General features: G+C 36.2%; 1 protein-coding gene across 1 annotated transcript in view; it reads left to right on the top strand.

Annotated features, from left to right (window-relative positions):
• The window catches only part of ST18 (ST18 C2H2C-type zinc finger transcription factor), a 174,158-nt gene that overhangs the window by 10,244 nt on the left and 136,879 nt on the right, over window positions 1-27,035 (top strand). Inside the window, exons 2-4 of the mRNA XM_043975761.1 lie at window positions 11,963-12,028; window positions 14,972-15,014; window positions 25,217-25,323. Coding sequence (XP_043831696.1) covers window positions 11,963-12,028; window positions 14,972-15,014; window positions 25,217-25,323 — 216 coding nt within the window. The remainder of the gene's footprint in view (window positions 1-11,962; window positions 12,029-14,971; window positions 15,015-25,216; window positions 25,324-27,035) is intronic.

Genomic DNA, 27,035 nt, shown 5'->3' with positions numbered 1-27,035 from the left:
TCAAAACAAATATTGCTTAGGTTGATTGTCCCAGGTAAATTAAACATGTTTGCCTTTGCCCCCCCCCTCTCTCTCTCTCTTACCAACAGCCTATTCCACTAAAAATTTACATTTCAATATATTGCCTTCTAACATTGGTTTTCCAATGCATCATATTTTCCAGATTTTGTACTGTACCTTTCGGTTTAAAGGTCAACAGCAATCTAAAAGCTTTTATGTAGACCTGATTATGGAATAACCAGATTTCCCTTACCAAATGACCTTCTGAATTTTCCTATAGTGTAGCACCTCTTTAGCACCTTGATATGTGATTAGCCCATGGTCAGGTAAAATGGCTTTCAGACCCAACTCCCACAAGAAAAAGGGATTGATTCCACAACATAATAAGGACATGGAGCAAAGCTTCCATCACATTGGTTGAATCTTGTGTGGATAGTCTTTTGTAGAACCTAGACCCAAAAAAATACAGATTGAGAAAACATGGAAGGATTACGATCTATACCAGTGGAAGGAGTACAAAAATTAATGAGAGCACAGATCCAGTGAAGGATGCATATATACAATATACATGCACATACACATATAAATGCATAAATATATCACATGTATATAAACATTTCTTTAATGACACTAATAAATGGTATTTTATAAATTAAGACTTTATTCCCAATTACGCAAAATTATACTAGTTTTATAAGGCAAATTGTTATGATCCAATCATGTTTTGGATTTTAAAAATGAATATACTAAATGGTTACTATTCTTCATCAGTTTAAAATATACCATATATGTATATATATATATATATATATATATATATATACACACATATATGCCAATCTAGCATAATATAGTCTAGTCACATACCAAAAATTGAATTCATTTTCCCCTAATTCTAGCTCTTTCCCCAACCTCTCTATTTCTATTAATGGAAACATATTCCCAGTTACCTTTCCTTAAAATCTCATGCATGTCTGAAACCTCTCTCCTAGATAACTAAATAAGTTAGTGTCTCACCCATTTAACCTCCACAACATCTCTTGTATCTAACTTTTCCATCTCCTTTGCTACCACTCTGTTCCAAGCCTTCATTATTGCCCTCCTAAACAATCTGGGAGCCTCTAGTTTTTAGGTCCTTGCTTCTAAAAACTGCCTTACACATTGCTGACAGATTAATCTTCTTAATTCACAGTTCTTATCATAACATTTCCCCACTTAGATACCTTCAGCAGTTTTCTGTCACCAAGCATAGCATTCAAGATCCTCCATTACATGACTCTACCTTATCATTACAACTTTATTTTACAATATTCTCCACATAGGAAATAATACAAGCCAAGCTAGATTACTCAGCATTTCCTTAAGACATTGTATATTGTCTTTTCTTAATGTGTTTTCTGATAGATACTGTTTTTTCTACCTGGAATGCACTCTTCCCTACACTTCTACCAAGGGCTATCTGTTGAAGGCATTCCTATCATTCAAACTCCAACTCAAATGTCTTCTCTTACATGAAGCCTTCCCTGATCCCCAGAGCTAGAAATGATCTTTTCCTTCTGTAAATTCTCATAAGGTCTCATGTCTCTCTTAAGAACATGTTACTCATTTATTTTGTACAATCTACTCTGGCCTACTAGATTGTAAGCTCTTTGAGGATAAAGACCATGTCTTTATAGTGGTATTTCTTTTGCTACCTTAAAGATAATGCTTGTTGAAATGAATTTTTGTTATATTAATATTCAATTTAGTAAAGTAAATAAGTCAATAAGTAGATATTTAATATGTACCAGGCACTCTGCTAAGTGTTTAGATTACCCCCAAAAAAACACATACCAAAAAACCAACACCTTTCATCATTGTAATCAAGGAATCACATTCTAATGAGACAACATACAAACAGGAGACAAATATATATGAGAAGGAAAACAATTGAGGTTGGAGATATTAGTGCTAGGAGGACCAAAAAAATGGCCTTCTGCAGTAGATTTGAGCTAAGATTTTAAGGAAATCAGAATAAATAAAAGAAAGAGGTAAAAGACCAGAGCATTCCCATCATGGGGGACAGTTAGTGCAAAAGCATGGCAATAGGAAATGGAATATTGCGTTCTAGGTACTATAAGTAGTCCTGTGTTATTGGATCACAGAATGGAAGAAAGTTAAGTTTAAAAAGACTTGAAAGGTGGGGCAGTTAGATGGCGAAGTGGATGGAACACCAGCCCTGGAGTCAGGAGTGCCTGAGTTCGGATCCGGCCTCAGACACTTAATAATTAACTAGCTGTGTGACCCTGGGCAAGTCACTTAACCCCAATTGTCTCACTTAAAAAAAAAAAGACTTGAAAGGTAGGAAGAGAACAGATTATGAAGAACTTTGAATGCCAAACAAGGGAGTTTACTTTGATCTTGGAGATAACAGGGAGTTACTGGAGCTCCCTGAGTAGTTGGGTCATATAGTCTTACCTATGCTTTAGAAAAAATCACTTTGTCAGCTAAATTATTCAAGATAAAAATAAAATTCATTATTTTTCCACATAACTTATGAATAAAACTAATTTTAGTATAAATTATCTTTAACTACATGTAAGACTACTTTAGTATATGATTTTGTGTGCACACGTGCGCGCGCGCATGTGTGTGTGTGTGTGTGTGTGTGTGATAAGAACAACAGACATTTGGGAAATTGGACTCCCTAAACCAAATCAAAACCTTAAAATGCTAGGAGCTATGTCTGTATAATGTATCCAACTTAAGGTCCTATATTAAAATTACAACTTAAATATTGTTCCTTGGAAGTATTGCTAAAGATTATTTTAATTAATTAATTTATTTTTTGGTGAGGCGATTGGGGTTAAGTGACTTGCCCAGGGTCACACAGCTAGTAAGTGTCTGAGGCCAGATTTGGACTCAAGTACTCCTGAATCCAGGGCCGGTGCTCTATCCACTGCGCCATCTAGCTGCCCCCTAAAGATTATTTTAAAAGAATTCAATCCTTTCTTTTTTGTGCGTTTCCAAATACTGTGTTAATAATAGAGTGTTATATATGATACCAAACTGGTGGTTTGAAGTTTGCCTGTTCTTTTTTATAGGACAGAAAGTTCTTGGCATTGCTGAAAACATTATTACTTGTATTCTATTGGGACAAAAGCACATTTCTTGTCCAGTGACTAGGTTTACACCATGAAAGTTTCATGTGATAGTTAGAACATTTCACACTGATGTTGTTTGGGAGGGGCAGAGTACTCCATGGACACTGGTCATCATACAGTTTCTTAATGATGTAATGCTACAACAAACAGAGCTTAAAAAGGTGGGATAAAGTCCATAACCCTTTGCTAAATCAGCCCATCAATTGAAATATTTATTTTGAACATTCTATCCTATGCTGCAGTATACAAAATCACAGAATATTAGGGTCTTGGAGATTCATTCATTCCTTTATTCATGAAATAAACACTGTTAAGCAGAAATCATGTGTGGGGTGCTGAAGATATAAAAGACTTGGATAAGACAAATTCTGACCTCCTGGACTTTATAAGTCTAGTTGTAGGATATGTGGAAAACTATAAGATGTTAAATAATTTTTTTTTTGCGGGGCAATTGGGGTTAAGTGACTTGCCCAGGGTCACACAGCTAGTAAGTGTTAAGTGTCTGAGGCCAGATTTGAACTCAGTTGCTCCTGAATCCAGGGCCAGTGCTTTATCCACTGCACCACCTAGCTGCCCAGATGTTAAATAATTAAACTACTTGAGTTCTAAGGATTTGAGTCATTATAGACCAGGGAAATCAAGAGAGGCTTCATGGAGAAGAAAAAAAATTGAATTCGACTTAAGAGGTCAAAGAGGAATGGAAAGGGTAAAGGGGAAGAGTTTTAAGGTTTGAGGAAATACATGAGCAAAAACAGGGCAATAGAAGATCACAAGGCCTATCCTAGGGGGTAGTAGTCCAGTTTTAGTTATAAAATATATGAAAGGTAGCACTAGGAGGTAGGGCTAGACAGATATATTGATAAAAGGTTATGGAGGCCTTTGGATTTCAATCAAAAATTTTGAGCTTTACTTGGGAAGTAATAGAGAACCAGCTCAAATCTTCTTGAGCAGAAGAGAACCATGATCAGATATCTTTCTAAGAAAGAGTATTCTGAAAAAAAAAAAGAGTATTCTGGCAGCAGTGTAAAGGATGAATTAGAGAGATGAGAGAATGGACAAAGACCTTTTAGGATGTTGGTGTAATGGTCTAATGAGTGTTAATAATGGTCTGTACTAGAGTGGTGGTAAGGAGAACAGAAGAAAAGAGAAAAATGCAAGAGATTATTGACAGCTAGAATCAAAAGGACTGGGCAATTGGAAAGACAGAGAGACACAGAGAGAAAGAGAGATAACAGAAAATGAGAGGAGTGAAAGATAAGGTTTAAAACATGGGACTGTAGATAGATCACAGGACCATAGATTTAGAGTAAGAATCAACCATAGAAGTGATAGATTCTAATCTCTTTCTTTTACATATGAGAAAACTGAGGCCCAGAGAGATTAAGTGATGTGCCCAGGGTCACACAGTTTGTAAATGTCTGAGGCCATATTTAAGCCTAGGTATTCCTGATTCTAAGTCCAGCACTCTACCCATTACATCAAGCTACCTCTCTGGATGAATGAAAATGCTCTAGGCAGAGATCCCAAAGTTGGAAGAAGAGAAGATTTATGGGAAAAGGGAGGAGGGAAGGTAATAAGTATTTATATAGCACCTACTATGTGCGAGGCACTGGTCTAACTACTTTATAAATATCTTATTTGATCCTCATAATGACCTTCTGATGTAGGTGATATTAATTATCCTCATTTTAGAGTTGATGAAATTGAGGCAAATAGAGGTTAAGTGACTTACCCAGGGTCATACAGTCAGTAAATGTCTGAGGCCAGATTTCAACTCCAGTCTTCCTGATTCCAGGCCTAGCATTCTATCCACTGTGCCACCTAGCTGTCTCTCAAAAGACAAGATTAGTTGCAACTCCTTCATTTTACTGGAAATTAAGTCTAAATAATGTGAAATGAAAAGGTCCTGTAGATCATGATTTAGAGGTCATCTCATCATGGGGTCATACGATTATGGATCTTTAACAAAGATATAAGAGGTCATTGGGTCTACTCTTTTCATGTTACAAACGAGAAATTGAGATCCAGAGAGCTTAAGTGACTTGCCCAAATTCACACAGATACTATGTAACAGAGCCAAGATTTGAACTAGATTCAATGCTGTATAGCCATTTAGTGACAGGACTAGAATGTTGTGCTCTCAACTAATAGGTCATTTTTCCCTTAGACATGTCTGTTTCTTTCTAATATATGATGTGTTTTCAGGGTAGTTACACCTGAAGCAGGGAGACAAGACTAAAGCACATGAAACAAGCGTGAAAAATAGGACATCATGTTACAAAGTGTTAAATTTTGTGGAACATACTATAACTGCTATGGGATTCAGATATGGAGCTCATTTAGGGATGCAATGTAACTTGAAGAAGCCCAGAAGCAGTGGCATTAACAACTCCTAAGCACTGGTGTTATGTGGTGGAAATCATGATAATTCTAGAATCAAAGGACCTAAGTTCAAATCCTGACTGATGCTTACGAGAAGTCATTTACCTTCTGTGGACACTTCAATTGCCTAATCTGTAAAAGGAGAAGGTTGAAATAGATGACATCTCACACCCTTTCCAGATCTGGGTCTATAATCCTATGTTCTCATTAGTCTCTTCCAGGTGTTTCTAGATCTGGATTCTAGATGATTCTAGATTGAACTGCTTTAGATTAGGGTTCACTGAAAGTCTTGGAGTCTTCCAATAGAAAGAAACAGGGATCACTTGCCAAAATAGATATTCCAGAGAAGGCTCTGGAATAAGTCAGTTAATCAACATGTATTTATTAAGCACTTCCTATAGTCCAGGTTCTAGATCACAGTAGTTAGAAACAAGGAGAAGAAAAATCAATCCAGATGTCACTGTTGTGAGGCTGAGTCCTTTTCATGGGTTTACTCCTTCTAGTTCTTGAAGAGGAACCTCTCCACCTACTTTAATGCCTGGATGAGATTCAAGAGGTCATGGTAATCAAACAAATTCCATGAGAGAGATGTGATTCAGTCCCATCTTTGTCATGTAAAGGACTTATATTGTTGTTGTTCAAGCATTTTCAGTCGTGTCCAACTCTGTGACCCCATTTGCGGTTTTCTTGGCAGAGATATTGGAGTGGTTTGCAATTTCCTTCTCCAGCTCTTTTTATAGATGAGGAAACTGAGGCAGACAGGGTTAAGTGACTTGCCCAGGGTCACACAGCTAGTATGTTTATGAAGCTAGTAAGTGTTTGAAGCCAGATTTGTACTTACAAAGATGAGTGTTCCTGATTCTAAGCCCAGTGCTCTATCCACTGTACCACCTAGCTACCTCAAAGGACTTATGATAAAGATGACATTACCCACAAGAGAACATAAGCAAAGGGATGGTAAAGCATGGGCATGACTTGTTTATGGAATAAGACCAAATCCATAGGATCATAGATTTAATATGGAAAGAAAACTTAGGGGACATCAAATCCAACCTTCTCATTTTTCAGAGGAGGTAACTGAGGCACAGAGAGGGAACATGATATGCTCCAGGTTACCCAGGGAGTGACAGTATTTAAACTGAGATCCTCTGTCTCCAAATGCAATGTTCTTCCCTACTTTATCATCAGCCTCCAAAGAGAGCTTGCATTAGATAAGAGTGAAAAATAAGTAGTGTACTCCAACCAAAATGCTATCAATCTTTAAGGTGTTCCCAAAGTCTTAGTGAAGCTTTAAACTTTAATAGCTTATTAGCTTTAATAGCACTAAGGCTTTTGGAAATACACTGTGTTTCTCCTAATGTTTTTTCTTTAGTTTTTTTTTTTAAACTCTTTTCTTAGTGGAGCTTAATCTTCCACTTTTGCCTTAAAAATGTTACTTAATATTTTATTTCTTGAAGGAAGGTATTTGTGATTTTATTTCTCTAGTCTGTTAATAAACACTTATTAAGCACCTATTGTGTGCCAGGCACTGTGCAAAGTGCTGGGGATATGAAGGAAGGCAAAAGATGGACCCTTCCCTAAAGGAGATCACAGTACTGGGCCTCCATAGACACAGTTCTTATTATCATCATCATTATACATCAAGAAACATGTATCAAGCCCCAGCTTTGTATTTGAATTGTTTTTTTTATTCAACAAATATTTATTTGAACATACTGTAACTAAGTTTTTTCCCCTTTAGTTCTTTTATTTTTTATAATAAACATTTTTATTTATAGTTTTGGGTTCCAATTTTGTGCTATAGCATTTCCTTGGTACTTAGTAGACTGTTCAGTGGTGTCAAACTGAAATAGAAATGGGATCCCTGAAGACTGCACAGTGATTTAGAAAACCACAAATTATCATCATCTATATTGTATTGTATTTTTATTTATTATATTAAACATTCTCAATTAACTTTTTTTTTTTTTTTTTTTTTTTTTTTTTTTTTTTGCGGGGCAATGGGGGTTAAGTGACTTGCCCAAGGTCACACAGCTAGTAAGTGTTAAGTGTCTGAGGCCGGATTTGAACTCAGGTATTCCTGACTCCAGGGCCGGTGCTCTATTCACTGCGCCACCTAGCCGCCCCCTCAATTAACTTTTAATCTGGCTCAAGGCAATGCTTGAGAGTTTTGTTTTGTTTTTTGTTTTATTTTGTTGTTGTTGTTGTTGATGTTGTTGTTGTTGTTGTTGTTTTGGGGTACTTGTGGCCCCATAGCTGTGAGTGTGATCACTCTGAAAAGTTCATTCAAATGTCTCCGTATTGGAAGGATATGCTTCAGGTCTTTACTGTTTTCGTGTTTTGAAGATTTTAATACTCATTACCAGTTTTCAAATTGTGTACATGCTATCTCTGCTACTTGGTTCAAAGTTTCAAGTTCATCACCTCTAAAGCTATATTGTAAGAAGATGTGCTAATGATTTGAAAAAAAGGAGAAAAAGTTTAGTTTATTTAGCAATGGCATTCAAATTATTATGCCTAGTTAAAAACTCATATTTTTAAAAATCCTGTTATCTGAAGTCACCTAAAGCCTTAATTTACTGTCTTCTGTATTTTTTTCTAGTTTATTTTACATAAAAGTTAAAGTTTCCTAACATAATTCATACATTTTACATTAAACCAACTTCTTCATATCATTTCAGTCTATCCAGAGTATTTATTTTTGTTCCTTGGTATTTTCAGCACTTCCTGTTATATTATCACTCATCAACTTTAGAATGCCATGCACTCATTCTGAAGGCTTTTAAGATATTAAATCCTAATACTTCAATATATATCTCTTTATAGTGTAGTTCATATACATATATATATATATGTATGGAATATCATTAGTTATGGAGTTTCATACTGTTCTTCATTCATAAGTTTTATTCTGATGCAAACTTGAGCTCATAGAATTGCCAAAAATGTATTATCACTTGCTTTTCTAAGCATCAAATATGACAAGAAAAGTGGGGCAGCTAGATGGTGCAGTGGTTAAAGCACCGGCCCTGGATTCAGGAGTACCTGAGTTCAAATCCGGCCTCAGACACTTGACACTTACTAGCTGTGTGATTCTGGGCAAGTCACTTAACCCCCATTGCCTAAAAAAAAAAAAAAGAAAAAAGAAAAAAAAAGAAAGAAAAGTAATAGTATATCTATATAAGATAGATATTTATTAATTTTGTAATGTGTTCTTAATGAAAAGTTTTCACTTACTTTTTCTCCCATTTCTGGCTATATCTCCTGGATGCTTTTTTCTGTAGGCACTTGCACATTTTATTTTTTAGTACTTGTTCTAGAATTTTGTCAAAATTTTGTATCATATAACTACAGACTTCATCATAGTTCAAACCTCCTACCAAATAGTGAGACAGTCAGTATTTGAGGGAATGTTTGCATGACCATTTAGTTTTCTCTATATTGATTTTGTGATTTCATAATCTTTTTTTTTTTTGGTGAGGCAATTGGAGTTAAGTGACTTGCCCAGGGTCACATAGCTAGTAAGTATTAAGTGTCTGAGGCCAGATTTGAACTCAGGTCCTCCTGAATCCAGGGCCGGTGTTCTATCCACTGCACCACCTAGCTGCCCCACATAATCTTTTAAAAGAAGAATTCTCTTTTGTATAAATTAGGATTAAGATTTTTAAAGTTGTTCTTTTTAAATTCCTTTGAGCCATATTCTCTTAGCACATGCTTCATTCATTCATACATTTATTCATTCACTTATTCATTCATTCACTTATTCATTCATAAATTACTTATTAAGTGCTTACAATATACATATGTACCTACTATGCTAAGTGTTTGTTTTTCAAAAACAAAAATGACACAGTCCAGACACCTTCCCTTGGGGGAGGGGTACAATATATATACATGGATGTTAATACAAATACAAAGAAATTGCCAGGGTGATGACAAGGGCATTAGTCACTGGGGAAAATAGTCTTGTCTATAAAGTAGCACTTGAGATGAGCACTGAGGAAAGCTTACGTCTATAAAGTGATATAAAGTGAAGATGAGTGAGTCTATTCCAGACATGGGAGATGGATGTATCAAAGTGAAGAGGTGAGAGATGGACTGCTATGTACAGAAGGCAGTAATGGGCCAATTTGACTAGAACATAGACAAATAAAGCATAGGTAGCCTGGAATGGTAGGTTGGGGTCACTCTAGGTTTTAAATGCCAGAGGAATTTATATGTTATCCTAGAGTTAAGAAGGGGCTGCTTGAATAGGGAAGGGACTTTGTCAGAACTGTGTAGGATGGAAGAGACTGGAGGCAAAAAGACCAATAAGGAGGTTATTGCAATGGTTCAGGTATGAAGTGAAGAAGGCCTCACCAAGGTGCAAGGAATGTGAGAAGAGAGAAGGGGAGTGAATGTGAGAAACATTGTGGAAGTAGAATTTACAGGATGTCTATGGGGCTGAGGGAGGGAGAGAGGGGAAAATAAAGGATCATTTGGAAGGTCTAGGTGACCTGGGTAATGAGAATGCCCTCAACAGTAATATGGAAGTTAGGGAGAAGGGAAGGTTTAGGGAAGAGGAGAATGTTATACCTTCTCTACCATTATTCTTAATAACTGGTTAGTTATTTTTTCATTGTTCAACAAAAGTATTTGTAATAACATAAAGAATGGCTCCCTCACTGAACATAAGATAAAAAAATATCCATGTTCCCTACAAAATATGGTTGTTATCCCCCCCAACTCCCATTTCCAAATGCTAGCCCAAGCAACCAACATACACACACACACACACACATGCACACACACACATATATATATATAAGTATATGTATATATGAAATATATTTATATTAATTCCTTATATGTGATTTGACACATTTGAACTGAAAGGGTTAGTTAGACTGGTATTGTTCCAAGTTACTTAGAAATGACATTATTTCCCAAAATTATTAAAGAGCACTCAAAATGATCACTGTTTTAAAATTTTTTAATATATTTATATTTTTTATATTTGCCAATGAAAATCTCCTGGTTATTTATATAAATGAACAATATGTGATATCTAATATGAAGACTTTACCTCACTACATTCATTTATTAAATCACTCAATCAAGTTTTATTAAGTTCCTACTCTGTTACATTTGAAAGGCATATGGATAAAGAGCCTGACTCCTTGCCAGGAGGAGCTAGGTTCAAATTCTGCCTCAGATAAATACCAGTTGTGCAACCTTGGGCAAGTTCAGTTAAACCCTCTGTTCCTCCAAGAAATTCGATACTATCAGTTATAGCAGAGGTGCTGACCTATATTGGTAGAAATTCTCTATACCACTGAAAGTACCAATCCAATCTCCTGGATCAGGCACTGTGCTAGACTTTGGGAATATAAAAAGACAAAAGAATCTCTTATCTTAAGGGTCTTACTTCTATTTGGGGAAACAATCCACACACATGTGTGTACATACATGCATGCATACATATATACATATGGTGGACTAGCAGTTGGGAGGAATTAAGAAAGGCCTCATATAGGAAGTTGCTCTTGAAATGAGCTTTGAAAAGAGTTATGGACTATAAGAGTCAGTGGTAAGGGGAGAGGGCATTCCAGACAACAGGGAGTACCAATGCAAAGGCATAAATATGGAAGATGGAATATTGTTATGTTTCACAGGCAATGGGCCAATTTGGCTTGAATATATAGCATGGTAAAGTATGATAATTTATAGGTGACTTCTATATTTGGTCTTGTTAGTTGAGCCCTGTCTAGATCATGCTATTACTGATGTCCAGAATTCTGGAGGTCTTCTCTCCAATTATCTACAGAGTGCTTGACATCATCACTTATCCTGAAACCTTAGAATTATAATTGTATTTTGTTTCCCTCTCCTTCATCTCCACCATGGAGGAGAATTCCAGAATCTCGGATTCTGAAATCTTGATGGGACATCACTGGACATCTTGTTCAATGCATACATAAAAGGAATCCCCACTATAATATGCCAGAGAAGTGGCCATCTAGCTTCTGTTTAAAGATTTCCAAGTGGGTGACAATGTGTGTGTGGGGTGGGGGAACCTACCATCTTTCAGCTCCTTCTAGAAGTAATGGTTTTCTCCCTCCAATGAAAGCAACATGATATTATGGAAAGAGCACTGGGTTTGAAGATATGAGAACTGGGTTGGAATTGGTGTTCCATTATTGAACATCCCTTAACATTTGTGTAATCACTCTCCTCATCTGCAGAATGAGAGGGTTGGAATGGATGCTCCCTAATGGATCCCTAAGATGCCTTCCGGGTCTTTACCTGTGAGCTCACATAGCACTTTGCTTGGAGCTCTACATTGTACTTTGGGTATATTATAGTTCTGTGTACATGTCATATTGTCTTACAAGACTGGAAGCCCTGAAGGCAGGCGTCAAGTCTTATTTCACTTTTCATTATCATTTTCCTCTTAGATAACTATAATCACCTTTACCACATTGAACCAGATTCTCCCAGTACTCCTCTGGGGTATCCCCCTGGTAAGTTATTGCTTCCTTGCACTTGGTTATACTTTCTTGGACTGTCAGTCCAAGAAACACATATGATTTGCAAAAGTACCCAAACATGCCCAGTGAGAAACTCATAAAGAGTGAGGAGCTTAATGCTAACTCAATATGTGAAGGGTTTCAATCAGTTTCTATCCTTTTTTTTTTTTTTGGCGGGTCAATGAGGGTTAAGTGACTTGCCCAGGGTCACACAACTAGTAACTGTCAAGTGTCTGAGGTCAGATTTGAACTCAGTTCCTCCTGAATCCAGGGCCAGTGCTTTATCCACTGCGCCACCTAGCTGCCCCCCAGTTTCTATCCATTTCTAAAGCGGCTTATAGCAGACATCTGTTTCTGTGGCTATGCTACTGCTAACCAGTCACATGCCCCTTTTTCTAACCAAAAAAAACCCCCAAAACCCAACAACCAACTGTCTCACTAAAAACTCTTCAAAAATTTATAAAATAATAATTAGAGCTTACATTGTATAGTGCTTTAAGGTGTGGAAAGTGCATCACACACATCTCATTTGATGCTAACAACAATCCTCTGAGGCACATGCAATTATCATCACCATGTTAGAGATGTAGAAACAAAGGCAGAGAGAGATTAAGAAACTTGCCCAGGTGGATAGAGCACTGGTCCTGAGGTCAGGAGGACCTGAGTTCAAATCTGGCCTCAGACACTTAACACTTACTAGCTGTGTGACCCTGAGCAAGTCACTTAACCCCAATTGCCTCACTTTAAAAAAAAAAAAGAAACTTGCCCAGCATTACACAGAGAAAAAGTGTCAGAGATGGGATTTTAACATGTGAACCCAGCTCTTTCTTAATTGGAGTCAAAACTCTATTACATCAGAAGTGTCAAAGTCAAAGAGAATGGGGGGGGGGTTGGGGAGGGCACTAAACCATACATAAGGGTCCATTGACTTAGTTTTAAAATATAACATTAACTATGTCTTATTGTATTTTTATTCTTTAGTTAAATATTTCCCAATTCCATTTTAATATGGTTCAGGCTACACTTAGGAGTGCTGTGGCCCCCAAGGGTTCTGTGTTTCACACCTTTCCATCACACCATGCTATTTCTCACACAATGTGCTCTCAGAAGTGATTATTTTAAGACATTGTCTTTCCCCAAAATCATTCAGTAAAATCTGTTCCAAAAGATATCAACAACAGATAAGAACTTTGTACATTTTACTGTGCCTCGAAAAGGACACAGTAAAACACCATTATAAAAGGACTCAGTGGTTTGCTGTGGTCGATATAATATTTGAGGTTTTCAGAAAATCTTTGTTGCTTGACATTTGCTTGGTTTTATAATCTATGTTTAATGAATTCATCCTCTTTGCTTTTTGTTTTCATAAAGTTACAATTTTTTTGTAAAGACTCAGTTTTGCATTTTGTGTACTCATATCAAATAATAGTGTATGTAATGAAGCAGCAGGTGATTGCTATTGCTTTCCTGGCATAAATGGCTTTTTCTGAGAATTGGATGAAGTCCAATAAGATATATAGAGAATGCTCAGAGCATACTTCAGTTACAGGCCGAACCAGTCACCTCTCAGTTCTCTTTTAACAGAGAGCTTTATGAGAGAATCACTAACAGTAGAAGAGCAAACAAATAGCTTCAAACTGCTCTTGGATGTTCAATTCCTGCTCTTTTTCCCAGATCTGTGTGGCTGAAGCCTTTGGGGACTTGAGTACCTTATATTATCTGATGATGATTCCTTCTAACTAATAAAGGGGCAATGGTGTCAATTTGATCATCATTATTTTTCTCAAAAGCAAGTTGAAGGTAGTTAGAGTAGGTACCTTCAGTTTCCTTAGGCCTCAGAGACAAAGCTGGAAAGAGTGTAAAACTGTGACCTTATTTCCTGAATGAGAAAAGGGAGTTAAGATGTATATGAATTTTAGAACTAGAGTTTCAGAATTGAAGCCAAAGGCTCATTGATGTGCATGATGATATCCAAATCATTTTTTTAATCTAAGAAAATTTAAGACCCCTTAAAAATACTCTTCAATTCACTTTACATATGTAGTTAGAGCCTAGTTTTGTATTTTATTTCCAACATTTCCAACTTAAAATTTGATTCTTGCTAATGCAATGGTGTATGGAAATTATTCTACCAGCAGTGAAATCTGCAAACTTTTAAATACTAATTTAATCACTAATCGGGTGGCACATAAAACTATGAATTTGGTTAAAATGACGTTGACTTCACTTTGAGGTCTGAGGTTTTTCAGGCATTTGGGGGGGAGAGGGGAGAGGGGGATTCCAGTGACCTTAGAAGAACTGGTATCCCCAGTTCTGAGTACTCAGAAAATATTCTTCCATGTGGAATTAAAAGGAATTTTAAAGTTTTTTTTTTCACCAGTATGTAAACAGGGCTCTAGCTACTATGTTTGTCCACAGCTCCAGCTACAGATGAACACAGTGTAGCTGTGTGATGACAGGAACAGCTGACTCATTAGTAGAGAGCAGTGAAAGGTAATTAACCCTGGGAAAAGTACAGCTGCCATGCGAGCTGTTCCTTTCTGTAGGATCTGATTAGAAATTAGTGTTAAACCACTGATTCTTTAAAAAAAAAAACCGTCATAGATAATTCACTTTCACTCTCAGGTGTGTTCACAAAAAAAAAGGTTCTCAGATATACTTGCAGTACAAAGAAACTTTAATCTAAAAGACATATTTGAATAACAGCACACACCTGTTTTCCTTGCTATGGGAGGGCTTTTTACTATGAATATGTTAGACCGAAATATATGACCTTTCCCAAACTCGATGCTACTCTCCAGTGTGTAAATCCCTTAAAGGTATTGTGTCCAAATCATGTGGTTTTTTGTGAACAGAAAATAAGTCGTTGATCACTATTTGATTAACTTCTTTTCTTTTTTTCCCCCTTTTTGCTTTGGTGATGTTTCTCATCCACAGCAATGCAGACTTAAAAGCTCAAATCTCCAATATTTAAGGGAAGGTAAGTAAAGGCTGTTTAAAAGGAAAAACTGTCCTAACTTTGGATATAATCCCCAGCCACCCTGCCTTCTGACAAATATGAAGAGTTTATGACTAATATTGGTGTTATCTGACCATAGAAGGGTCATACTGGTATTATGGAATTAGTAAAATACTATTCTTGGCTACATATTTGAACCTAATATCTTTGGCCTATTAAATAGAGGCATCTATCTTACCTAAGCAACATTAATCATTTAAAAAAAACTTGCCACATCTGGATGAGGATAGGAGAGAAGAGAGAGAAAAGGGGAAGAGATAAAAGAAAAGGAGATATACTTTTGGGGGGGGGAGTTGAGGCAATGAGGGTTAAGTGACTTGCCCAAGGTCACATAGCTAATCCCTGCCAAGTGTCTGAGTATGCATTTAAACTCAGGTCTTCCTGAATCCAGGGCCACCTAGCTGCCCCCAGGAGATATACTTTTTTTTTTTTTGCAGGGCAATTGGGGTTAAGTGACTTGCCCAGGGTCACACAGCTAGTAAGTGTTAAGTGTCTGAGGCTGGATTTGAAATCAGGTCCCCCTGACTCCAGGGCCGGTGCTCTATCCACTGAGCCAACTAGCTGCCCCAGGGGATATACTTTTACACTGAACAAAACTGATTCTTTTAAGAAAGTCAGCCATTCATCTTATGGAATGGAAATTAAAAGGGTGGTTTTTGTTTGTTTTTAGAATTCAAGGCTAAGTAAAACCTTTGTAGATACTTCTAATAGAACTTCGGGAAACAAAATGTTCTTTGTAGAGTGCCAAGATAGCCTATGATCAATCCAAAGATCTTTACCTTCTTATGGTCTCCTCTCCGCACAAAGTTAAAAATAGTTTTCCACATAAAAACTTTGGAAATTCCATGTGTTTTGTGTTTAAACTACTGTATATTTACTTGGTCATAAGTGGGGGAAACAGAGGAGTGACAGAAAATATTCCCTTTACTAAGGTAAAATCTTCCAATCTAAATCTAGTATCTTAGATTATGCCACTTCATTTTACCAACTGTACCAACAAATGTGCTTCCCCTCCTTTAGTGATAATATATGCTATTCTGCCTTCCAGAAAATGACCATTGGAGAAGCAGTCATGTTACATTCTTTAATATTAAAAAGAAGAGGGGCAGCTAGGTTCCACAGTGGATGATGGAACACCAGCCCTGGAGTTAGGAGGACCTGAGTTCAAATTCGGCCTCAGACACTTGACACTTACTAGTTGTGTGACCCTGGGCAAGTCACTTAACCCCAATTGTCTCAACAACAACAAAAACAAACAAACAAAATATTTAAAAGAATGTGCAAAGTTCTTAGGAAATCCATTCTGACAAGCTGTAAATACTTAAAGTGATCTCCAAATGACTAAAACTTTACTCACAATTAAACTGTACATATATGTATATATTTGCATACATATCATATTTTCTTTTCTGGAACAAGTTGAAAAAATAAGGTGTTACATTTTTATAGAAAGGCAGCATGGCAAAATGGATAAAGAGCTAGCTATGGAGTTAGGAATACTTGGGTTCAAATCTGTCCCTAACATGAAGTGGTTGAGTGACTCTTGACAAGTCAATCAGTTCTTTGTTTCCCTAAGCTCATTTCTAAAACTGTAAAGAATGGCTATCTGCCTTGTTCCTCACCAGTAATTCCTGATATTGATGAACTCAGAGCTCTAGGGGAAAAGATACATATTACTTTTGGCCTTAACTCCTCCAAATATTAAAACTTTAATTATAAACTTTTACCTTTCTTTATATTTAAGAAGTGAAATTATGAAGGGGAAAGAAGTAAATATGTTAAAATCTAGACAGAACATCCATCTCTGACTTTTAAATTGGGTTAGATCTATGTCTTAATCAAAGATAATATCAAAGATATTAATATAAAGATACATTTTTAGGAGTTGGAGTATCAGGTTGAAAAACTCTTACCTTGCCCTCTTTCCTCATAATTGTTCTTTTTTCCCCTAAAGGCATATAATTTTCCACTAAAAATTAATATTTTTTTTCTCAGTTTCTGAATGTTGACTCTGTTTTCCAGTCAATTAACTACCCATCTTAGCCTTGTGTCATTTGCCAATATAACAAGTATGCCATCTCTGCCTTTCTCCAAGTCAGTAGTAAAAATGTTCGACAGTTCAAGGCCAAATACAGAGCCCTAAGACACTCCACTGGAGACTTTCTTCCTATGAATCATTAAATAAACAGTCTTTGGGTTTTGTCAATCATCCAGTGATGATTCTACTTAACTGTATTACCACCTAGCCCTTATCTCTACATCTTGTTATCCAGAAAAGAATGAGAAACTTTGTCCAAAGATTTGCTAAAGTCTAGGTAAACTTTATCTAGAACATAAACCAAATCTGTCATTTTAGTCATACCATCAAAAAAGGGAATAACTGTGGAAAATGTTCCTACCAAATCAATGAAATTTAACAAGTATTTATTAAGTGATGACTATGTGCCAGAACTCAAGGAGTTTATATTTTTTTTCCTTGTGGGGAAAACAAAAGGTACAGAGATAAGTAAATATAAAATATACACAAAGCAATCCTCTGGAAATAATTGTTGGATGATATTTGAATGATCTTACTGTCAGGACACCTTACAATATTATGGACTTCAATTGCAAATCAAACCACGAAATACTTTTTTATATTATCAATTATATGCAAGACAAATTTTATTTTAGTATCTTTTTAAATCATCTAGGGACCCTTATTTGGATTTTTTGGTTATATGGATAGTTGAAAGTATTACTTTCATCATTATCAAACCAAGACTAACTACTTTTGTCCTTTTGTATTCTCTTAATTAATTTTATTGACAATTAGTTAATTATACTCATTATTTCCAGAACTTTTATGATAATGTGCATTTTCTTTTTAAAAGAGTATAGAAATAAAGAATAAAAGGGCAGAGAAAGAGAGAAAGATTGAGATAGCAGACAGAGAGGGAGACAGAGAGGGAAAGGGGGAGAGAGAGAGAGAGAGAGAGAGAGAGAGAGAGAGAGAGAGAGAGAGAGAGAGAGAGAGAGAGAGAGAGAGAGAGAACTAGGCAGTTGCTAGATGTGCCAGAAGAAGAAACCAAGGCTGATTTGCCAGGAACCCAATGTTTTGCTTTGGCAGTTGAGTTGAGTTTCTCTTCATCTTTTTTTTTTGGGGGGGGGTAAATAGTAGTAGATTTCAAATCATGGTCAAAAAGTCACTTAAAATCACCAATATCCTACTGACTATGATCCACAATTCCTTTATTTTTATGGCTAATATGTCTCATGAAAAGGAAACCTATTGCCTAAAAAATAAGACCAAATGCATATATTCATATGTAATATACATATATAAATTATATCTACATATATCACCTATATAGAAATCTATTCTATGTATTTATGTCTATTAGGTTTATATACCTGGAAGGATAGTTAGATTTATACATGTAGAAGAAAAGGAAGACCATCCAAAGATACCAAGCATATGCTCTTCTTTCAATACACCAAAGTAGTATGAGTTTAAAAAGAAAATTCCATTTGAAGTAAAAAAAAAAGTTGGGCTTTTTAAAAATCAACAAGTGATCTTTGAACTTTCTTAGAAATGTTTTGATATAGTAACACCGTGTGATGTAGTTTTACTCAAAATAGCACATTTAGTTACAACACAAGCCTTGAAGTTAAGTGGTTAGTTTAATGAAACAGAGTTTCCATAGTTACCACAGAAAAGATAACTTTTATTTCTTTGGAAGACAGGAAGGAACTTAACAGGGAAAAGATTAAGCAAATAAACCTAGGCAGGTTTATTATATAGAGTTTCATACCTGATTGACTTTAAAAGAGAAAAATTCTTCATAGAACAGGATATTAACATTTTTAGAAATGAAATCTATACCAACATGCTTAAAAGGATGATAACATGATGTCTTCCTTTTCTTTGGACATTTCCACCATATTCTGAGTCTCAAAAGAAACTGGATTAATATAATACATGCATGAGATGGAGTCTGCTTATGGCATTTTGTTAATAAACTATGTCATATCTAAGTTGTTTTAAAAAATAGCATACTAAAGGCAATAATAGATTGCTACACATAAGAACTCATGCAATCTTGGGTCTAACTTTATTATTCATTATAAACATTCTCATTTTAAAGGCCTGATGGTAGGGAAATGGAAATCTATCATAGTGAAGATGTCTTCTAGTGCCAGCTTCATTGTTTTCCAGTTTAGCATTGAGATGTGTTCTCACTGAAGTGTTAATGGAGGTCAGTGTTGCTGCTCTCCTTTGCTGTGTCTAACCAAACGAGTTCTTACACAGTTGACTGTTGAGAAACCAAATGATGTACTTTCCAGTATATCACCTTCAGCTCGTGAGTCTTTAAAGCCTCAGTGATTAACAGGACTTTTACAAAGTTTCTATGTAGTTACAAGGACAGCTTCAATCTTCTGTCATTTTTTTGCATTAGCTATGATTATGCTTTTACCACAAAAATGCATTTGTTTTAAAGGTAACAATACAGACTGGGAGAATAGCTTATGTTTCATCTATATTTATCAGCACTCACTGTACATTTGTGTCTTCATTACCAGGAAATATTAAGGGACATTGTGCCATCTATTCCTGTTTACAGTTTATTATGCAGAGATAGGAAACACTTAGCATGTAAAATGAATGTAGAAATTATTCCTGGATAGAAACACGGACATTTCCCACTCGTTGGCTCTTTCTCCTCCATCACCGGATCAGAGTGTAATTGTCAGTAATCAGGCCTGCTTGCTGCTGATAAAACCACTCTGAATGCTAGCAGCCTTCTTTGTGTGATGACTCAATTATTCCAGAAGTGCCTCATCAAATCTGCCCCATCAGCTGGGCTAATAAATAAGGAGAAGAAACTGGCCCCCCAAAGCAAATTATAAATCCATTTGCATTAACCATTTCGCTGGTCCATGATCTAGGCAGAAATAAGCATGGCAGATTGTGTTAAGCTTATTTGAATATGTTTATAATGTTTACAGCATGCAACCTTTTTTTTTTTTTTGCACAAGGTGTTGGAATTATCAGTCATGAATAGCATCTAAATGCAGTTATGTTAATTACAGAAAGGCCTTAGGCATCTTTGAGGGATATTTTGTTGCTTAAATCAGGTGAAAGTTAAACCCTTCTGCTAGGAGAAATATGATCCTGCACATGTTATTAGAATTGCTTCAGAGTTTAAGGGGAGAAGGCCAGTGTTGTGTTTTTACAGGTATGAGGACAAATACTGATATTATGATGCCTACTAGCACAGGCACAATTACTCCATATCCATCACAATGGAAAATTGAAGTTATTTTGTTATGTGTGTGACCTCAGTGGTCTGCAAATCAAACAATATAAGCTCGAGGAGGAGAGCGAGACTTTGGTTTTCTGTTGCTACTTTTGCACTCAAAATTCCTAGAAATGTTATACACAGTTGCAGTAGGAAAAGGTGGCCAGGCCATTGTTTATGATTAAGCATGGACATGGTGAGTTCAGGCATTCATTGAAAAATATTATTTTTGTTCTCCTTTGAAAAATGACAAAGTGTACCTAATGGCAATTCATTTTGTTGGTACTCCTTAAATTACACTTAATAACTAAGGGAAATATGAAAGGAGAGGGAAAGAAGGAAGGAAGGAAGGAAGGAAGGAAGGAAGGAAGGAAGGAAGGAAGGAAGGAAGGAAGGAAGGAAGGAAGGAAGGAAGGAAGGAAGGAAGGAAGGAAGGAAGGAGAGGGGAAAGGAGGAAGGGAAGGAAAAAAGAGAGAGGAAGAAAAGAAGGGATGAAAAGAAGAAGAAATGAAAGGAAGGAGTAAGAGGGAGAGAAGGATATAAAGAAAGAATAGGAGGGAGGGATGGAAGGAGGAAGGAAGAAAGCAAGGAAGGAATGAAGATGGGAAGGAAGGAAGAAAGGGAGGGAGGAAGGAAAAGAAGGAAAGAAGGAAGAAAAGAAGGAAGGAAGGAAGGAAGGAAGGAAGGAAGGAAGGAAGGAAGGAAGGAAGGGAAGGAAAAGAGAGAGAGGAAGTAAGGAAGGGAGAAGGCAAGGAAGAAGAAATGGAAGGAAGGAGAGAGGGAGAGAAGGATGTAGAGAAAGAATAGGAGGGAGGGATGGAAGGAGGAAGAAAGCAAGGAAGGAATGAAATGGGAAGGAAGGTATGAAGGAAAAAAGTTAGGAATGAAGGAAGGGAGGAAGAAAGCAAGGAAGGAAGAAGGGAAGAAAGGAGGAAGGGAGACAGAGACAGGGAGGAAGGAAGAGAAGGAGGGAAGGAGAGATGCAGTGAGAAGAAGGAGAGAGAATAAGGAAGGAAGGGAAAGAGGAAAGAAGGAAGGAAGGGAGAAAAGGAGGAAAGGAAGAAATTACTTTGTTGAATGTTTAATAATTTTTAAATATGAAATGGGCTTTCAGTAAAAAGTAAATCATGCCATTGCACCACCACCAAGTCATACATTTTCAATTATTATTCTCCACAGTGAATGGCTAAACCAGCCACACTGTCACCCAGTCCCCCATAATCAACGAGATAGCTAGCTGAAGTTTAGTAATGAAGGGTACAGTCTACTTACATGAAACAAAGTTTTCCCAGAACTGATGTCATACAAAGCTTGGTCTCAGTACTATGATCTAACTAACCAAATGAGCTAAGTAGTTCAAATTAATGTAAAGTAGTAAAAGGAGAAAAGACATATTTTGAAAGTAGCCATTAAACATAAATACATTCTCTAATAAGTTTTAACCATCAGATTTGGATGAAACGAACTTCTATTATGACAAGGAAGCCAGTCATGTCTCATTGCTTAGTGCTTCTGGGAGTCAGTGAAGTAGATTTCATTAGAGACAATTTCAGTGGGGTGACCTGTAGCAAATGGAAAATTTTAAGATCAGACCAAGCCAGCAACAGTTAAAGGAATCAAATGGGTTTATTCAATTAACTGATCAACTTAAGCAAAACTTGAATGGCCTCAGATTTAAACGATTAGTTTGTTCAAAGCCAATGAGAAAGGTCTGTCTAAATGATGATGTGGCCATGCTATTCTACAGATGGAAAACATAAAATAAATGACTTCAAATGCATTCCTTTTGCCCACAGTCTATTCTAATAGCAATCCCTGACCTATGAAGAGAAATTAATTAAGCAAATTATTTAATTCACACAAATAATTTCTTTGGTGATATAAATCCATATTGCATTTATAGTTAGAATGGTTTGTTCTTAGAGGAACATGATCCCAAGGAATAAGGATACCAAATAATCATGGAGAGATTAGGAAATATGAACTTTTGGAGGCTTATTCAAAGTTCTGCAACTTCAACAATTCCCCTCTTCATCACTCCCATCCTGCCTGAACCAGGAAAGCCTGAATATATTGGCATATGCATAGAGAACTAGAAGGAATGGAAGAATCCATTTACCCTTCATTTTATTGATGAGGACTTGGGGCTCAGAGAGGTTAAGGGCCTTTCCCAAAGTCACACAGGTAGTAAGCATCAGAGTCAGGATTTGAACAAAGATCCTTTGACTCCAAATTCAGCACTCTTTCTCCTGTACCATGCTAGCCCTTCTTTATCTTCTGCCTATATTCCTGACCTACAATTGCATTGTGAACATTAGCTATGAAAGTGATTTGCTTTGTCTGCAAATTCTCCACTTTGAGTTTAGTTTGAATGCTTGCAATACAAAACCTATCTACAACATAAGTGGTCTGAAATATAGCACATGAGATGCCTGCATTTAAACTGTGGTCACAGTTTGGTGATACATTTGGCACATATATCACATTACATTAGGGTGTGTCGCTCGGCATGACACAATATAATTTGACAGACTCTTTTTATAACATGACAGATGCATTCCATTGTGTCACAGATTTTAAGAACAACCACATCTTTTTCAGGAGTGGCTGCCATTCACCCATGAACCAGCTGTAGAGGCAGCAAGACCTCATTATTAGCAGGTTGTAAAGCAAACATAGGGTTTAGTAATGAGTCTGTTTCCCTGATAAATGTCATTTAATACTTACAGAGTATATTTAAGAAGGTTAACCTGTTAGGCTATAGACTTTTGAGTTATCACTTGTTTTTACCTGGGTAAGAGACTTGAGCTTAGTTATTTGGTAGTTCAGATACAAACCTGTTTGTTCATCCAGGTAGGAAAGGCATAGACCTAGTTTTCCCACTAACTTTATGAACTTGGCCAAGTTACCTAGCTTTAGGTAACTGCAGCAGTAATTACCTTTAAAGGACATTTTAAGATGCTTAAAAGTGTTACAAAGCGCTTTTAAATGAAATTAACTCTCAAAGTGCTATAATTGTTATAGAATGAACCTAAAATGCACAGCCCTCTTGTAATAGCACAACAAATGCACACTGCAATGTCACTAGAATCCACATTTGAATCCCAAGTAGCATTTAGCATTTGATGTAGGACACACACACACACACACACACACACACACACACACACACACCTTTCAAATGACAGAGTTCTGACACATATGCATTCCCTTCACCTGGATTTTACCAAGACTTTTTGTGAAGACTTATTATAGAAAAGCAGATTTCTAAAAGTTATATTTTGACTCTGCCCTCCTTGCACTCTTCCAAGTGGATCTCAGCTGTGCTGTCTTAACTCTCAATCCCAGGGGACGAGAGAGACAGCAGATGGGGTTAGGGCAGAGGGCTGAAGCATCTGACGGCAAACGGCCTGGTTGTTGAGTGGAAGCTGTGAGCGTCAGGAAGCTACTTTTCCCCTGAGAACCAACTAACCACTGAAGAAAGTTGAAAATGAGCCCTTTGAGAAACGCTATTAAAAGTAGTAAAAAATTGCAATTGTGCAGATGATGTGCTGCTGTGTGCTTATTCGGATGCTAATGAGTTTGACATTAGGGAACTCAGAGGGTTTACAGCTACTCCCTTATGTGATTCCGTTCTTTATTGGCAATCTTTGAGAAAATAAATGGAAAATGTATTGCTAATAAATACATAACACGATAGGGTATTAGACAAAAAGCCGTTACTTTCAGAATTTAGAAAAGAGCTTTATTCACCAGTGTGACCATTTTCCAGGATCTTTTGTTTTAGATTAGTGTGTGGCAAACAAAGAGAAATAAGCAGGTGGAAAGCTTCAAAACTCTTTTCTAGAACTGAGGGTGAAGTAGAATATTCAGAAAAAGATATTTCTAGGGGAAGCATAATTCTTTTCCAGTAGCAATGAATCATAGGCTGGGAATTTCCAAGTTTTGATACTACTTTTTCATTCTTACCTCAAGATCAATAATATGCTCTCCCACTTGAGAGTTACATATTCTTCTTTTCTCCAAGGAAGCAGAGTTGCTAAAAATGAGTTGGAGAAGCCTATATCTATTGTAGAATGATGCTCTGTAAATGGCACAGAAAAAGTGTCCAGTCAGTACAGTAAGTTGATGTACACACAAAATATCATTGTATACTTGAACATGTCTTAACCCAGCTCACCCCTTAAATCTCTTGAAAATACTACTCCCCTAATCTCACTCTAATAAGATAGATGTGCAATGCACATGATATATGGGTAAAAAGATCCCTTTCCAGTATGGTGAGTGCAAGACACTGAATTTCAGAGTTTTCTCTCAAGTGCCAAATGGACTGAAAGCTGATTCCATTCTCAATCCCTGGGGCAAAAATAGAAGCGATATGTTAGATGTATTATGACTGAATGCAAAGTAAACAAAAGCTAAATTATTTCTTTAGAGAGCACGTTCAATACTGCTTTTTTTTTTTAAAAAAAAATTAGTACCTTTATTATTAAAACATTACTGAAGACAGAGTAGTGAACATACTGGTTTATGCTTTATTTTACCATTGGATCCTTGTCAAAACCTTACAGTTCTAAAGTTAAGAAGAGAAAGTGAAAAGGGTCTTCTTTATCCTTTTTATTACCAAATGTGTTCACCAAAGGTAAACATAATATACTTCTACAGAAAAGAAAGAAACAGACTTATATTATATTAAGATGAATAGGTGGCATCCAAAATGCTAAAACTGTTATTCTATATAGAATGTACCAGTAAAACTCTGGAGGTAAGAATATCATTGGGGTAGTTCACCAGTGTTTATTACAACTGTTTCAATTTTACTTGCTTTATCTGACATATATTGATATACATATTTCCTTATTTTCTTCTTTTTATCTTAAGAGAATGCATGTCAGGATTTCTCACTAATGCAGACAAGCAATCTTAGTCAATCTGAAGGACCGACACATTCAAAATTGGCATACCATTGCACCTGTGAGCAGAAAAAGGTGAGGGAGAAAATTTTTTTTATTACAAAATGGATCTCACTTATAGAAATCAACCTCAATCAAAACCTTTTTAGAAAGCATTTTGTTTATAATGCTACCTTTTTCTCTTTTGACTTTGTGAGACTCTTGCTTTGTGAGAAACATATCACTATGTTGAATTCAGAAATTTGATAGTTGTTAATGACAATCAAATGAATATGCATTTTAAAATATTAAACAGATACATACCCTGAACCTACACTTACACATTTTGATTCATGTTGTTTTTTCACAAATGTTTGCCCTTACATCTTCATCAAGTGTTCTTATTCAAGTTTTAATCAATGAGTTTGGGGAAATTAGTTTTGTCAAATACTGGTACTGATTATTCTTATTTTAAGGCCAAAAAACAAAGGATTATGACTCCATAATTCTGCTGATTATTACCATGGACAGTTTACAAAAGACTGCATGGCAGGCTTCCTTTAAAAACTCATTATGAAGTACTCTTATGTTTGTTAGAAAATAGTTTTGCATATTTTATAATAGGTATAGTTCAGAAATGTCATTAAGAAATAAAAAGGAATACTTTAAAGAGTTGCTTAAATTGAGTCACTTTTTTTGAAAAGTGGAAAATTGTACGCAAAGACATAGATATTGGTGAATCCTTATAGCAAAAACCTGCCAGTCGCTTCTTAGTTTCATAATGCTATGACTCTGCCCTCTAATGCCTTGGTAAAGCAGACTAATAGAAATCCTTGGCACACGTTAGTTACCTAAGGGAATAATAGAACTATTTGCTGTAGTCGTTTGGCAAAAGGACATAAACATATGGCTTTAGTCTATACTCAGCCCTGCCAGTTGTGCAAAGTTGCATGGATGAGGTATACAACAGCAGCGACAACTCAGATCAGGAGTGAGACTCACAATAAATCATCCTCATTACAAAGCTATCCAGGCTTGCCTCTGTTCTAAGGTTTCTTTCACTGCAAATATATTTTCAAGTGACTACAGTAAATCCCTCTGAAAAACATCTTACTCATTATAAACATATGTAGTACTTGATCCTTAGGAACAGCTCTATCAGAGATGGATTATATTTATGAGATTTCAAATAGAATATACTTTTTTCCCTTTAGATTTAGTGTTTGTATTGGAGAGACAAAAGGGAATAAAGAAGTGGAGGTGGCATATAGTTAGGGTATTCACATCCAGGGCTTTCAACTTTCTTGTGAAGTATCAAGGACAGTGCTATAAGGAACAGAATAAGAAAAGACAGTTAAAATCAAGGACAGTGCATCATAAAGTAATAATCAAAGTTCAGAAGTCTATAAATGTCTTCTAAAATAGTAATTTTAAAATTCTGCTTTTGGTAGCAAGCTTAGGAAATAGATGGCTTAGGAGCTTCCCTCTCCACCCTTAATGCCATCTTCCATCACCACCTTGCTAAAATGTTACTATTCTTCTGGAGCTATTAGTAAACACATAGAAAAGAAAGGCAGGAAAATGGGAATCAAGGGGTGAAAATAGAAAAAAGACATTTAATCACAATATCCCAGAAAAATATTTTCATCATTTATTGTTGTAATACTCCAAATCTACATTGTTCTCCATTATTTATAACTCAGAATCAGAACTTATGTTCATGCTCTTCTCCCTGTGTAAGAGGAAAACGTGTTTTTTCCATATCCAAAAATCAATGCTTAAAATAAAATCATAAAATCATCAAAAAA

This window comes from Dromiciops gliroides, chromosome 1, assembly GCF_019393635.1.
Source record: "Dromiciops gliroides isolate mDroGli1 chromosome 1, mDroGli1.pri, whole genome shotgun sequence".
Lineage (NCBI taxonomy): Eukaryota > Metazoa > Chordata > Mammalia > Microbiotheria > Microbiotheriidae > Dromiciops > Dromiciops gliroides.
Note: the sequence above shows the minus strand (reverse complement) of the source record. Positions and strands in the feature narration are given on the sequence as shown.